Consider the following 14,497-nt stretch of genomic DNA (forward strand, 5'->3'; position numbering starts at 1 on the left):
ACTGGGGCTTGGCCAGGAGTTACTCCGGCTGCAAACACATCTAGGATGAAAGATCATCCCTCCTCTCCACATGGAGGTGGGATAGAGACAAACCCGGAGACATGGAAACCCAGAGGAGGGGTGTAAGTGTGCTGGGAAGAGACAGTCCTGCCACTGCGTTTTTATATGCAGCTGGGTCTTTCAAGACAAAAGAAAAAAAGGGACATCTGGCTAGCATCCCTGCAGCTGGTGACAAAGGACGTGTCCAACGACTCAAGAAAGGTGCTCCCTATCCATCTCCTGCCACCACTGGCTTTTCACCTGGCACTTGCTGACCTCACACTGCGATGAAGAGGAAACAGCCAGTATGATTTCATCATCAAATGGGTTAGATAAATCCCTCCAGTTCTGAAATGTGTCTTTTCCCTTTGCAAATGCAATGGCAAACTGCAGCAGTGCAATTGTAAACCGCCTGGTGACACCAACCAGTACCAGAGTGTGCTTGGTGAGGCCACATCCCGAGGCTGCTGCCAGCACGCCCCAGCGTCAGCCACGCGTGGCAGCGCCTTCCCCACCCAGGGCCAGCCACCGACCAGCACTGGGCTCAGTGCCCTCCCTCACCCACCGCAATGCTCCATGCCTGCAGGAGGGCTCTGTGAGGCCTTGTTTGCTTGTGTGGCTCCAGAGATTTTGGATTTACCATCTACTAAGGAAACAGCAAGAGAGTTCCATGGTGCTTTGCAACCTGAACTGTGGTTTCCTTCCATTATTTTCTGGCAAGGCACTGATAATGCTTCATGTGCATTAGGGAAGGAGTGGCTCACAGAGGAGCGGCTCTCTCCCACGGTGACAAGAAGGAGGAGGTAGGCAGTGGGGGTCCCTGCAGTCCCTCTGCACAGCACATGGTTGTTGAGCAGGTATCACCACATGCCTCCCAAGAACAGAAACCCTGTACTGTGATGGCCACATTAGCTGTTTTCCCTCTCAAGCCTCCTCTTTTTTTCCTAGTGAGCTTGCTTTAAGATTTGCTCCATTTAGTTTCTTTTCTACTCATTGGGGACAAATTTTTTGACTCACACCATCTCTCTAAGCAGAACTCCTGATCCAAATATCTCCCCAAACATTAATTCAACTGCAATTTAAATAAAACTTGTTTCAAAATGCATAATGCCAAAGGCCTCTCCACCACTATTAATCTCAGCAGAACTGCAGAGCACATGTGTCTGGAGATAGGGCTCACATTCATCTTTCAGCTGTACTCCATTAAATGCTATTTCTGATAAGAATCCTTCAGCTAGTCCTACAAATCCTTCTTGCTTTACCAACCCCAGGACCTCTAGTACATTTTGATTGTGCTGTTGTTGTTTTACCCGCTATCATGAAGAAGATTGAATCTTGTCACTAGCAAGATGATTTTGTAATGCAGTTTTCTATTTTCAGGTGACTCAACAGCATAAAAGCTCAGTGAATAATTCAGCACTGGTCTTGACCCTGCCTTGTGTCAGGGCTACAGCACAGCCCCCAGTCAGGGACAGCACAGCCAGCACCTGCCCTGCCACGCACGCCCTCCCGCGCTGCCTTCGAGTCTCACCTTCTTAATCTCAGGAGCTGGACACACATCTGAGGCCAGGGGGGACTCGGTGCTCAGCCTGCAGCTGGAGCTGCTCTCGCTCCAGATGCACCGGTGTCCCAGGTCCTCCCTGCCCAGGCACTGGGAGCAGTCAGTACTTCCTGTCGCGCAGTTGTACACCTCCACTAGACCACAAGAGACAATGGAAAATGTGAGCTTCTGGGCCCGACGATTTCATAGCTCTGCTTAACTTTAGGCAGTAACGAAAGCACCCACGGCTACATTAAGCCCACTAACAGCTGAAATCCAGTGGAACAGCAGAAGTGCCTGCACACACAGCAAAGACGAGGTGGCGTTTGGCTGCTATCCTGCAGATTTCCCAGGAGGACTGGGTGCTTGTTATCACTGCAATATAATTTAGCACTTTCTTTTCCTTTTCTCCTCCCTTTGAAAAACAAACACCCAAACTCAGAACCTTTTGTCAATTTGTGCTACATGTTTCCAATTCTCTACATCCACATAGGAAGCTGCTTGGCAAGGCTGGCTCTATCCCGTTAGCACAGCAATCACATTGCTTCCACGCTCCGGGACAAAAATGTGATTGTTACAATGCTTTGTACAATGTTTACATTGCCCTTCCTTTCCACCCGGTGATCACAGACTCTCTTCATCAACTTCTCCCTTCAGATCAGATCAGATCAGCTTCCAAATCGTTTTCCTACAAGACTTTCACCTCCTCATTAGCCGGTGCCATAGGTTATGCTTCCTTTCCATCCCAAAGCCTCCTGCCACTGGAGTGTGGGTATCCGCTGAGATAAACAGCCAGAAACATTCAGGAAACGTTGCCTTCACACCCTTTTCCCCAGAGGAGAGTTTGCAGAAGAACATAAAATAAAGCAACACTCATGTGTGACACGCTCACAGGAGGATCTCAAAGTGCTTCATAAACAACTAACGAGACTCTCAGCCCTCATCAGTCTGCCTGTGCTTATCCCAGTGAAACGCCACTGGCACCAAGGAACTCCCATTCTCCACAGAAAGCTGAGCTTATCTCACTTTGGTTTGCGCCTACCAGCGAGTTACACTGGTTGGCCTTCCACCCAGCAGCAGCCAGCTGGAATTCCTTAAGTGAGTCACCAAAACACGGTTTACAATAAAGGCTAATAAATATTAGGAAACACCAGAAAACAACAGTAATTCCATTAAATTCAGTATAAAAGACACAATTATATAGGCCAAGCAGGTCTTCACCTCTGCTTGCAAGTGCCTCCCAGTTCAGCTACATCTATCTGCTCAAGGCAAGGAGGAGCCAGGAAACTACAGCAGTCCCACAGGACTCAAAATACTCTGGCAAATTCAAACTGATGTCAGTACAGGCCACAGAAGCCGATCCCTTCTCCTGCAGGAGGAGATGTGGATTCCGCTCTCTGCGCTGCCTTCCTGCTCCCAGCAGCACGTGTGGAATTAACAATCCTCTGCTGCAAATCAAAATGATCTTAGCTCCAATCTCCTTCTCCGTATCAAATCTCTTACCCCCTGTATTTAAAAAAAAAAAAAAAAAAAAAAAAAGACACTTTCTTCTTTCTGCAAGGAAACCATGGCTCATGCTTATGTGGATATTTCAAAAGCTTTGCAAGATGCATCTCCTTTATACACTGGGATTTACTATGGGGAAACCTTTTTATCCAAGGTCACTGATTGATGGTACTAATGTCTTTTGACATACTACAGCCTCTCCAAAGATAATCTCGTATTTAAGGATCTAGTTCTCCTTTGCGTCTAGCACAGATCAGTACCTTGTACTAGACCTGCGAGCACTAGCAAGAGCAAAAGGGTCCCGAAGATGCTGCACACAGCAATAGCATGGAGCCAGGAGTAGAGCGGGTCCCTGGCCAGGCAGGGGTTGTGCAAGCTGCTGGCTGGGCTGGGCTTGTCCTATCTAAATGCCTTGTTTTGGGTGCATTTCTCATTTGACTTTTTGCCTTCCAGTTTGCTGATGTAGCAAGGGCTTTTTTAGGAATCTAAGCATTCTTCCCAGCGACAGAGAGCGGGATGGGTGAAATGCATTTACACATTTTATTCTTTCTCAGCACAGGAGAAGAAAAAAGGCTCAATTTTTACAGCATGCTGAACTTTGATGCCACAGCCCTGGGCAAGCACATGACAGGGCCCTTCCCCATCCCTTATCTGCTCAGGACACATGCCTCTGCTGACCTGGGACCCCCCTGTCCTCCTGCGGCCAAGCCCCCACACACTCCATCCCACGCACTGCAGGAGGCCAGCAACACACTCAAGGACAGGGCTTGAGCTTGCCTGGGTATAAAGGGAGTGCACGTCTGTCTGGTTTCTGTGCACACGTCTGCATGCACACAAGTCTGGGTAAACGTGCTTTCTGCATGTGCCAGAGAAAAAGAGAAGGGTTATGCCCACCTGAGCCATGATATCTCTCCTGAACCCATAAACTTTGCCAGGATTTTAGGATCATTCACACTGAGCAGATGAGAGCAGAATAAAAATATTTTCAACTCAAACCTGTCATCTTCTCTGGATTGTCGATAAATCTTTTTGGTCTGTCCTTCAGCTGAAGGTTTATTGGGAAGAGATGGCTTTTTTCTGATGTGTGGAGCTGCGGGAAAAACCAATGAACAAAAGCTAAGGACATTCAGTAAAACACAAGGTTACATGTGCACATCACACTGACTAACACTCTGCTTGTTGCTCCTCTTAGCACTGCTTCTCAGTACAGCACGGTCTCATCAGTAGCAGAAGGAAAGAAGGGGAAGGGTATTTTCTCTTTCAGTTGTTTTGCTGAGGTCTCAATAAAAGGCAAACAGGCACAGCACACACAGTAGTGAGAGCTGAGCTCCGCTTTGATGACATTTTTAGTAGAAACAGGACAATTAAAAGACCGGCCAGCCTGCACATGTTCAGTGCTGGGCCACAATACAGGGTTTGCAGGTGATGGGAAGGGGAAGCACTCTGCTCCAGCCTCTCAATATTCCCACTGGCAGAAGCCCAAACGTTTGCTGCGCTTCAGAAAAGCACTTTGTCCTGCAGAAACTGCACACCGCTCTTTGGTGAGCGCCTGAGCATTTTCTCAGACCAAATCCTATTTCAGAAGTAAATCAGCAGAATCAGCAACACCGGAAAGTGGCCAGAATTTCGTCTGTGTTACTGAACTTTTCCATTTAACAAGATGAACCAGGCAGCTCCTTCCCAAAGCCCCAGCAGAGCAGGGCCACGCCAGCAGCACGCAGCGAGCCCCTGCTTGGGGCACTAACTTGCTTTGTGCTCCTTCACCAGGAAGAGCGGGGCAGGAGGAGAGGAGAGGGTCTCAATCACCCTGTGGGGGGTCAGGGGAAGTTCTCCCAGCTCTGGCCCTGCTCTGCAGCACTGGGGGCTCTCAGGCGCACCCCGACTCACCAGCACGTGGACACATTCCACGGCGGAGGAGTTCACCCAGCGAGCTTCAAACGTCCTCTCCGTCTCAAAATGGCACTCCAGGGCCGTCTCCTGGGGAAGGGAAGACAACGGCTGAAGGACCACAACAAGCATGCTCTGTAGTTCACCACCTTTGATGTATGCAACAAGTGTTGTGACTTCCTTAGCTTCTGCCATGAGTGCTTGGGCTGCACAATGGTCAGAGAAATTATAGCCAAACACCACCAGTGGGACCGGGCTCTGCTCCTGGCTAATCCTGCTCTATTAGTGTGGTCAGCAGAGCTGCCTGGCTCCTGCATGCCCTGTATGCTGCTGTGGGCACACTGGCATGGGGCAGCCCTGTCACAGCCCAGAGCCATGGCCCAGGCCCTGCCACAGCCTCGGACCATCGCTCAGAGCTTGGCCTGTCACACACTGAGGGCCAGTGCATTCCCTGCAGCCGCCCCTGCACCAGACCAGGCACCGACAGCAACCTGGGCTCAAAGCCAACTTTCTTCTGCTCCCAGCAGCTGCACCAAGTAGCTCCCTAATTCAAATGAGGATCCAGCTGGGAAGATGTTCAAAGGCAGATTTTTGGTGCTGCTTTACTGATAACATGAGGGATGATATCCAGCCTCAAGTTACTGTTGTGCCCCATCCGTCAGGTTGAACTCCTATCTCCAAACAGGCTGCTGCTCTGCTGCTACTGAGGTCTAACTGCTCTTTTAAAAAGGACAGATCTGATAACAGAGATCAAAGAAATCAGCAGCGTCCTGGCAGAGAGGGGAAGGGGAACCTCGTTGTGCAGCAAACCTGGCCCACTCTTGGCAGGAAGGGATCCCGGTGGTGCTGCAGGACGGCCCCGCAGATGGTGGCGAGAGGAAGCGGAGCCCCAGCAGCCACCCCTGGGGATGGAGGAGCCTCAGCCCCTTTCCTGCTGACTTCATTTCCTATCAGGTTACACGTGGTATGGCTTCCTCTCCAGCCACCTCCAGCATCCACAGAGGAAAAAGGATTTCTTGCCCTTTTTTGCTGATTGCAGAGGAGCACATCCGTGCTCACAAAGGCCGGACCTCACGCAGGAAGCGGCAGCGCAGGCTGGGCCAGGGCTGCTCACTGGGTCACACAGCTCCTCCCATCCTTCCAAACCCTTTCTCAAAGGGTTTCTTCTCGAGGAAGAGGAGTCCCCTGGCTGCCTGGCGTGTGGGCACCCTCCATATGCACGCTGCAAATCAGCCCCGGGGGCCCTATTGAAGACTTGACCTGAAATGACAGAGCACTCTTCTACAAATACCAGAGCTCAGTCACATGTTTTCCCAGTGCCCCACTTTCCTAGCCCAAATTCCTCTGAATCCTCATGGTACGAACATCTCAGAAAGCAGCACTGGATGTCCAGTCCCACTTTTTGCTGTACTGCAATTTGCATGCCAGAAAACTTTACAGAAAGGACTTCTTCACACAAAAAAATGGGTCTGTGGTGACCGCCAGAAGCAAACGCATGGGCCTGGGCCATCGTCCAGCCTGCACTCGGACGCCCTGCAGTCAATCCCATCCCAGCTCAGATCACCAGGTTGGCTCATCTGAGCCTTCCCATTCCCTCTAGAATCTCATCTACCTCAGAGAACATCGTGTTGGCCAGTGTGATCGTGATGTCTTGTGGCATTCCTGTGGGCATCGGGTCCATCAGGGCTGGTACAATCTGTGGGCAGTCAATTTTCTTCTGTCACAGACAAAGGAAGGAAAAAAGGGAGGTTAGAGGGTGCATTCTGAGCATCTGCAATGACAAGGCCGGAGAAAACATCAAAGCACCTAAAATTAGTTCCACTAAACCTTTAAAGTCAGATGACACTGTTCTCCATCAGAAGAGGGGTGGCCAGCAGGGACAGGGAGGCAATTGTCCCTCTCTACTCTGCCCTCATGAGGCCCCATCTGCAGTACTGCGTCCAGGTCTGGGGCCCCCAATACAGGAAAGATGTGGAACTGTTGGAAAGGGTCCAGAGGAGGCCATGAAGATGATCAGAGGGCTGGAGCACCTCCCCTACGAAGACAGGCTGAGGAAGCTGGGCTTGTTCAGCCTGGAGAAAAGAAGGCTGTGGGGAGACCTCACTGCAGTCTTCCAGTATTTAAAAGGGGATTATAATAAGGAGGGGAATCAACTTTTTACTTGGGTAGATAGTGATAGGACAAGGGGGAAAGATTTTAAGCTCAAGGAGGGATGGTTTAGATTGAAAGGGGGGGAAGTTCTTCACAGAGAGAGTGGTGAGGTGCTGGAACAGGCTGCCCAGAGAGGCTGTGTATGCTCCATCCCTGGAGGTGCTCAGGACCGGGTTGGATGGGGCCCTGGGCAGCCTGATCTAGTACCAGATCTGGAGGTTGGTGGCCCTGCCTGTGGCAGGGGGGTTGGAACTTAACGAACCTTAGGGTCCTTTCCAAGCCAAGCCATTCTATGATTCTATGACACTGCAACTCATGAAAGTAAAATACCAAAATGGCACTGTGACACAGTGACTGGCAGCACCGTGTGGAACCTTCCTCCCTGGGCCACCAGCTCCATGTCCAGCCTGCCAGCCCTGACAGCCCCAGCCAGGGGTCCCATCCCTCTGCACCGGGACAGATGTACTCCTTGCCAAAGCACAACTCTGCATGCACTTCCCCACTGCCAGTCCGGGCAACTCACTCATTGCACACACCCAAGTGGTAGGAGCTGGAGCTGGAGTGACACTAGAGGGGTGCAGTGAAGCCCATGAAGGCAGCTCTGTGGGCATGATAGCTGGGAGCTGATGCCTCATCCACTGCCGCACGTGCTTCTGCAGCCCCTGCAGGGATTTCCCTTTCTGCAGTCTCCCTCCTGCACGTTGTTATTTCAAAAGTGTGGGGGCTTGCGTGCATGCACATGCAGAGGAACGGGTATAATGGGCTGCAGGGGGCTTTGGGAAGGGGACTGCAGCAGGAGGACAGCTGCAATGAAAGGCCTAAATGAAGCTGAAAAATGATTTTAAAAGGTCATCTGTCCCCCAGTTTTGTTCTCACTTTAAACTGATGGCTCAGATATCGGAGCTGACTCAGAATTAAAATCTGTATGACAAGCCCATCCTGTTCTCTCACAACATGTAAATTACACCGCAAAACTACAGCAAAAATGAAGCTAGCTTCTCCACCGCCCCAGGGTATATCCAGATTAATGCCTTTGACAGTGGAGCCATTGGGGTAAAAGACAACAAAATATTTGGGCCATTATGCAGAATAATTTTCAAGAGGCAAGATTTCCTGCTCGCCTGCACTGAGCCCGCTGCTGACGGCACTGCTGCTCCTGCTCTGTGCCATGGGGCACACACGGAGCAGGGCTGCCCACCCTCCCCACATCGGGCAGGAGAGAGCAGGGAGCTGTGCAAGTGCAAGTGTGGCTGCGGGAAGCATGCCTCGCCTCTTAGTGGGGCACTCGTCTTCATCAGGCACACTGGGTGCCACCTAAACAAGGAGACAAAATAACAGAGATGCACGTGCAAGGAGAATTAAAACAACAGAGCAAAGCTGAAAGAGATTTCAGTCCCAGGCTTCTTTGAGCTGAACCTAAAGAGTTAAAATAAAAGCAGGGGGGCTGCAGCTGGAAGTTCATGCTAACACGACTATGGCCTGGTGCGTCTTTGCATGTCACAGCAGCTGGCACGGCTTGCTAGATAAATACACTTTATAGGACTGATTAACTCGTCACCTTGCAGTCCTTTCTCCCGCTGTTCATCAGAAGGTAGAAACAGAGCCTTCCAGCTGAGTACATTGTTCACGTCTGGAGCAGGGTGAAGGGTCTGAGTGTTCAAGACGCCGTGGATGAAGCCAGTGTGATGCTGGCTTCCCGGCAGACCTGTTTGCAGGTGCAACCACACCAGTAACGGTTTATTTACTGACAGCTCAGACTGCAGCATGAGAAGCCACGTTTCCAGGGCTACAGAGCACCTTCCCCTGCAGGCTGCTCCCCGGGAGAGCTCTCAGGAAGGTCGTAGACAGAAGGGGACTGTGCCCAAACCAGCGCAGTGCCTGGCCAGACCGCGGCTCGCTGCTCAGCCCCCATCCAGACAGCAAGATAAAACACCAGATATGTTACAAAACAGGACATTCGCTAAACGAAGGGCGCTTTCCTAAACTGCTCATTATAAACAGCTACGGCATTTACAAGAAAGCACAATCCATTCAGAAACAATTCACAAAGCAGAAGAAATACGTCCTGCCTTCCCAGGGTACAATTCACCAGCTGCGACCCAGCAGTGGCAGGAAACATTCCATATTGTTCTCCCATCAGGCAGGACTGCGTTGGGTTGCCATGTGCTGTAGTGTCTGCCCGTCCCACTCGGGCTCTTGGAGCACCCTGCTGGGTCTGGTGGGGCTGAACAACCGGCACAGCGAGCACAGGGAGCTCTGGAGGAGCTGAGATGGGGCTCAGCACTCCACTGTAAAAGATTTGATTTACAGTGCGAAAGCTTGGCCTGCGTCTATGGCAGATTGATCACTAAAAAGCCAATTCTATTTGAATTAACTTCAATTTAAATTTCAGAAGTGGGAACACATTGAGGCTCTGGGTTAGCAAAAGCTAACCCAGAAAAGGAAAGGGGCGATTTTCTCCTTCAGATGAGTACTGCCAGTGGTGCTCTAGCAAATTACTGACATACCACAAAGGCCAAGTCAAAGCTAACTGAATTGCTACATTCATGTTAGTACTCAGATCCAGGCATCCCAGGACACAGACAAATAGCAGCATTGCTCCGGACCTGCAAAGTGATGTAGAGTCAAGGGATGGAAGCTGTGACGCCTCCAAGGAGTTGAGCCCTCTTGTCCCCAGCACACACAGGGCTCTGGGCTGGTGGCTGGGGAGCCAGGAGGAGCCATGGTCCAGCACAGCACAGCACAGCATGGCCCACACATCACAGCTAAACCAAGGCCATCAGCCTGCATCCCCCAGAGGAAGAAGGAAGATGACAGCAACAATGGGGCAGCATGGGAAGATCTCATAAAGCAGCAACATCTGCCAGGCCTTACCCTCATCTGCAGCGCGTCCTCACACCATGAGCCGTTGGAGACACACATGTACCTGGAGGGGCACCAGTAACACTTCCACTTGGTTGAGAGACAGCTGGTGCACCTGCAATGCCAAAGGTGTGGAGTGAAAAGCAGATGTGGGGGTGTCAGCAGAGCTGAGCCGGAGTCACACAATAAATCTTCACAGACTGTTCAACCTTTAATGTGCCCAGGAAAAACCCTCCCACTGCCGGCACTGGCGTTTTCTCTCCTTCCACCTGAGCAGGCTGGGGACATGCACAGAGCCACCCTCCCCAATGTGCTGTGAGGGAGGCTGGCTTGGCTGCCTGAGGGTTAACAGAACAAGTCTCATACAGAAATATTATTCTTGTTTAAAAAAGCCAGCACGTCCAGATGGCTTGAGATGCCGCTAGGACCCTCCTCTGTAAGTCCCTGGCAGCACAGCAGCCACCTTCATGCCAAATCCTGCCCAGTCCCCCAGCATCGGGCTGGCAGGGGCTGCGCTCACCCAATTAACCCCAGGCTGGAGGCCTTCACCACCTGGGCACACGTTTCTGTCCTCAATTTGCCGGATTCGTCCCCGTTTCCCTAGTGCACAGGAGCAGGAGACGCAGGCACCAGAGCCGCCAGCATCCTGCCCACGCCAGCCACCGCTCGCCCCAGCACAGCCCCGGGCAGCAGCACCGCACGCAAACATGGATCACTCACGCTCTCTTTGGGTAAATGTCTCCAGTTCTTTCGCAATCGTAGATGGTGAAATTGGCCTGGATAATATTTTTGCCGTTGACCCGGAGAGCTGTTTCAACAGTCACATGGTCTGAGAGAAACAAGCCAAAGAACACTGGGTTGCAAGAGCCTCGCTCCTTTGAGCTCACTCTTAGAAGACAAGACAGGCCCTTGGGAAAACAACAGCTAAATCTGATTTGTTTTCTCTAGGGCTTCCTCTAAGCTGCATTTTAGAGCTCGGACCATTCAGCTTGTGCCCTCTGACTTCAAACCCTTCCCTCTTAAATCAACACTTTACAACACCCTAGCCAAAAGAACATTGCAAATTTCAGCAGAAAATTGCAGTGTGTTGTGTGAGCATTAACTAGGGAGTTAATTGTTGTCTTCGCTTACAGTAGGTGCTAAATAATATCTTAAAAAAAAAAAATGTGGTAATTAAAACATGTTGGTTAACGTGTTTTAAACCCCCATTCACTTTCCCCATGACAACAAACCCGGAGAAAGAGCGGAGATCCCTTTTTTGGCTACATTGTGCTGCTATGCTAGATTCCCCCCCACACAAAAATTGCTTCTTTTTTTTTTTTCCCCCGTAATTTTGCCATATAAGCAGAGGGGCAAGAAACAATGCCTCTTTCAGAATATGTACAATAAATCAGTGCACTGGATTCCAGAAATTCATCTGGACATTGCTGTAACTAACAATACAAAACAGTTAATAATCTTCCATTCTTTGGATAGCTAGAGAGAAAAACAATGCAGCTTTATAAACTTGCTTATGAAAAGTAGGACTTTCAAAAGAACTAGCTAATTCTTCTCCTACTGAAGTCAGACATCTTCAATAGGGCATTCACTCTAAGCTTGAAAGATAGAAATGTAACACTCGAGTCTGGAAGGAAGCATCAAACTTTGCAGAGGAGCTATGAAGCGGAGCTGTCTCTGTCCCTGGGCGTTCAGCTCCGGGGAGCTCGGGTGCAAGGCTGGGCTGCTGCCAGCCAGAGCTGGGCTGCGCCGCGGGTGGGCATCAGATTGCGGCCGCGTCTGAAAACGGGGAATACTGGAAGATGTCAGACTGGCCTTTCGTGGCATAAACAGGGTTAGAGTTTCTAAACTATCTTTAGGTACATGTCTGCTCTCCTTTCCATAGGGCTAAACCTTTTTTGTTTTGGTACTTACTGACTCTAACGCAGAAACTCCAACCAGATAAATCTCAATACAATAAGCATGGGAATTAACTTTTAAATCCCACTGTTTACAACAAAAATTGACAGGTTTGAAATATTGTCAATTCGTGTTAAGATGTTGGAATGTCCACACTTTAAAGTCATACGCCCTACGAAACAGAAACAGCTTGCGTCTTTTTTCTCCATATGCATTATCTGCACATACAACCAGGGAAAAAAGGCCAATGAAAATCTATTTCCATGGCAGTGGCAAGAATGGGCTGAGCTTATTTTACTTCACATACCTTGGCCGGCTGGAAATGCAGGGTATTTCTCGCGTGGAAGTAAACTGCAATAAATAAATTGGTTTGCATAATCTCCAGCAACTCTGGCTACCGTGTGGGTATTATTTCCATAATCACATGAAATGTTTGTTCCGTTTAGGTTTGGGATAGTCCCATTTATTTGTATTATCAGGACCTACGATTGGGGAAAAAAAAATCAGTTATTTGCTTAGAAAATCATATTTAGCATTTGTCAGTGCTTCACAAGGCTCTCATAGGCTAGCAATGCCAAAACAAGCGCACAGATAGCTGTTTGCCTCCATTTTGTGCATTTTGAGCTCTAAAAACACTCTAGCTGGTGCATTATCAGCTGACATAATGTGCCCGCAGCTCCTGCCTGCCCAGCCCCTGCACACCATCCCATGGGATGCTGCTCATTGTGAACGCAGTATAACATCAAACCTACCGGGTTCTCTTTGTCGATATTAATCTCAGGCTCCAAAATGGTCATGGAAGGGCACTGCTGCACTCCTTCGCTCGCACTCGCCCAGAAATTGGCTTCTGTGAAGTTCATGCACTCATGCTGCAGAGAGCACCTGCAGGACACAGGGGAACAATCGGTGCTTGATTATCTTCAAAACAGTTGATAAATACATTGACACCTCAGTGACCTAAGAGCCTGAGAAAATCCTGTGTCTGCACCTTTTTCCTCCATCCATCCAGTTAAAGAGAAAGCTCTGCTTCCACATTTGAGCACCTGGTGCCATGATAAGAGCCACTGCTTCCACCAGCACCACTGGGTTTCACGGAAAGTGAGAGCGGGCCATGCTCAGACGAGAACAGGGAAGGAAAGGTAAAATTTTGTCTGACTTCAGCCTGTAAATATCCAGTCTAAATTTGTAAACTTCTGTTTGAGCATTGTCTCCTACTCATAACTAATAATTGCAAGGGCCATAGACATTCTCTAGCAGGGCATTGCGGCTGGCAGTCCCATGGCTGGATGCCTGCAAGACGTTCCTTGCACTGGCAGCTACCTGCAGCGTAGCAATACCACTGCTGTTACATGCTGGCTCAAAAGTGCATCTCATAGGAGGGCATATGTGATTGGTCTTAAAAGTATTTGTTTTGTGAGGGCAAAACAAAGACTGGTGGAAATACAAAGCCACCAACAATGCCCATCTGTGGCCTCAAGGGCCAAAGTTGTTGCCACCCCACGTCAGGACACAACAGGTCCTACCTGGTCTCCATCGTGCACCACCCACAGTACGCGTCGGCTGCAGCCAGGCACTCCGCACACGTCGAATACTGCTCACAGGCAGCCACCTTCACTCGTGTCATCTGCACAACAACAGCATGGTTGCATCCAAATGTTTCACAACACCACAGAAATGCTGCACCTGGCTGTGGTGGTGCGGCCAGCAGCAAGGCACAGAGCCCAGCACTGCTGCAGCCACCAGCACACAGCAGGCACTGGAGGCAGCGTGACCGGACCGGCATGGTGCCATGGCCATGTGGGGCTGGGCTGCTCCTCCTCCACACCAATGTGTGATGGGGAAGTGATGGGGAAGTGATGGGGAGTGACATGACACCTCTCCACTGCCTCAGAGGAGATGGCTGGGGCTGGTTTCGTGGCTTATCCTTGGCTTTGAAAAGCTCCTCAGGCTTGCAGAGAGCTCCTTTCTTAACATGGCCGAATGGTATTTGGTTATTTACAAACTGACCAGAAAGCAACACCTGAAAGCAACACTTGAAAACCTTAGTTTCTAAAGAGATCACAGTTCTATTGCAGGCTTGCTCTGCAGGCACACTTGAAGGGAAAGTGTACATTAGTTTCTGCCTTTTCCTCCTTCAATTTCTGAACATTTGGAAGGAAAAACCAAGTTTGGTGACTCAGAGGCCTAAAACAGGAGTGCCCTGGCCATGCTCTGCTCCCCGGGAGCCTCCCCACGTCCACTGGCATATTAACGTGTTTGGTTTGTTGGGAAAGCAATGAGCAGACAAGAGCAGAGCAGGTGCTGCTCTCGGAGCTTTATCCGGTCAGGAATAATGTCCTCAGCACAGCCTGAGAGCTGAGAGGAGAAAGTCAGAAGTATCAGCCGGAGAGGCATCCTGGGTGTGTTTCGTGAAATGATAATGACCGATCTGCGGGGAATTAGGGCTTAGAAATATAAATGCAACACATATCGTTTGTGGTTGTGCATCTGCACATCAACAGATTAAAATGTAATTCAGGACAAATCACCAGAGCCCGGAGTGCTCAGCTCTCATCTTCCTCCCCTGCTCACTTGAGGGAGACAAGCCCGTCTGTTCCTACCTGCTGCAGGCTCACA

General features: G+C 50.0%; 1 protein-coding gene across 1 annotated transcript in view; it reads right to left on the reverse strand.

The window, feature by feature from the left end:
• Positions 1-14,497, reverse strand: part of PLXND1 (plexin D1) — a 68,077-nt gene that overhangs the window by 36,225 nt on the left and 17,355 nt on the right. Inside the window, exons 4-12 of the mRNA XM_021409221.1 lie at positions 13,405-13,505; positions 12,634-12,763; positions 12,189-12,363; positions 10,706-10,814; positions 9,998-10,100; positions 6,585-6,689; positions 4,973-5,062; positions 4,082-4,175; positions 1,571-1,734 (exon numbers count right to left, since the gene is read on the reverse strand). Of these exons, the coding sequence (XP_021264896.1) occupies positions 1,571-1,734; positions 4,082-4,175; positions 4,973-5,062; positions 6,585-6,689; positions 9,998-10,100; positions 10,706-10,814; positions 12,189-12,363; positions 12,634-12,763; positions 13,405-13,505 (1,071 nt within the window). The remainder of the gene's footprint in view (positions 1-1,570; positions 1,735-4,081; positions 4,176-4,972; positions 5,063-6,584; positions 6,690-9,997; positions 10,101-10,705; positions 10,815-12,188; positions 12,364-12,633; positions 12,764-13,404; positions 13,506-14,497) is intronic.

Source organism: Numida meleagris, chromosome 11 (genome assembly GCF_002078875.1).
Source record: "Numida meleagris isolate 19003 breed g44 Domestic line chromosome 11, NumMel1.0, whole genome shotgun sequence".
Taxonomy (NCBI): Eukaryota; Metazoa; Chordata; class Aves; order Galliformes; family Numididae; genus Numida; species Numida meleagris.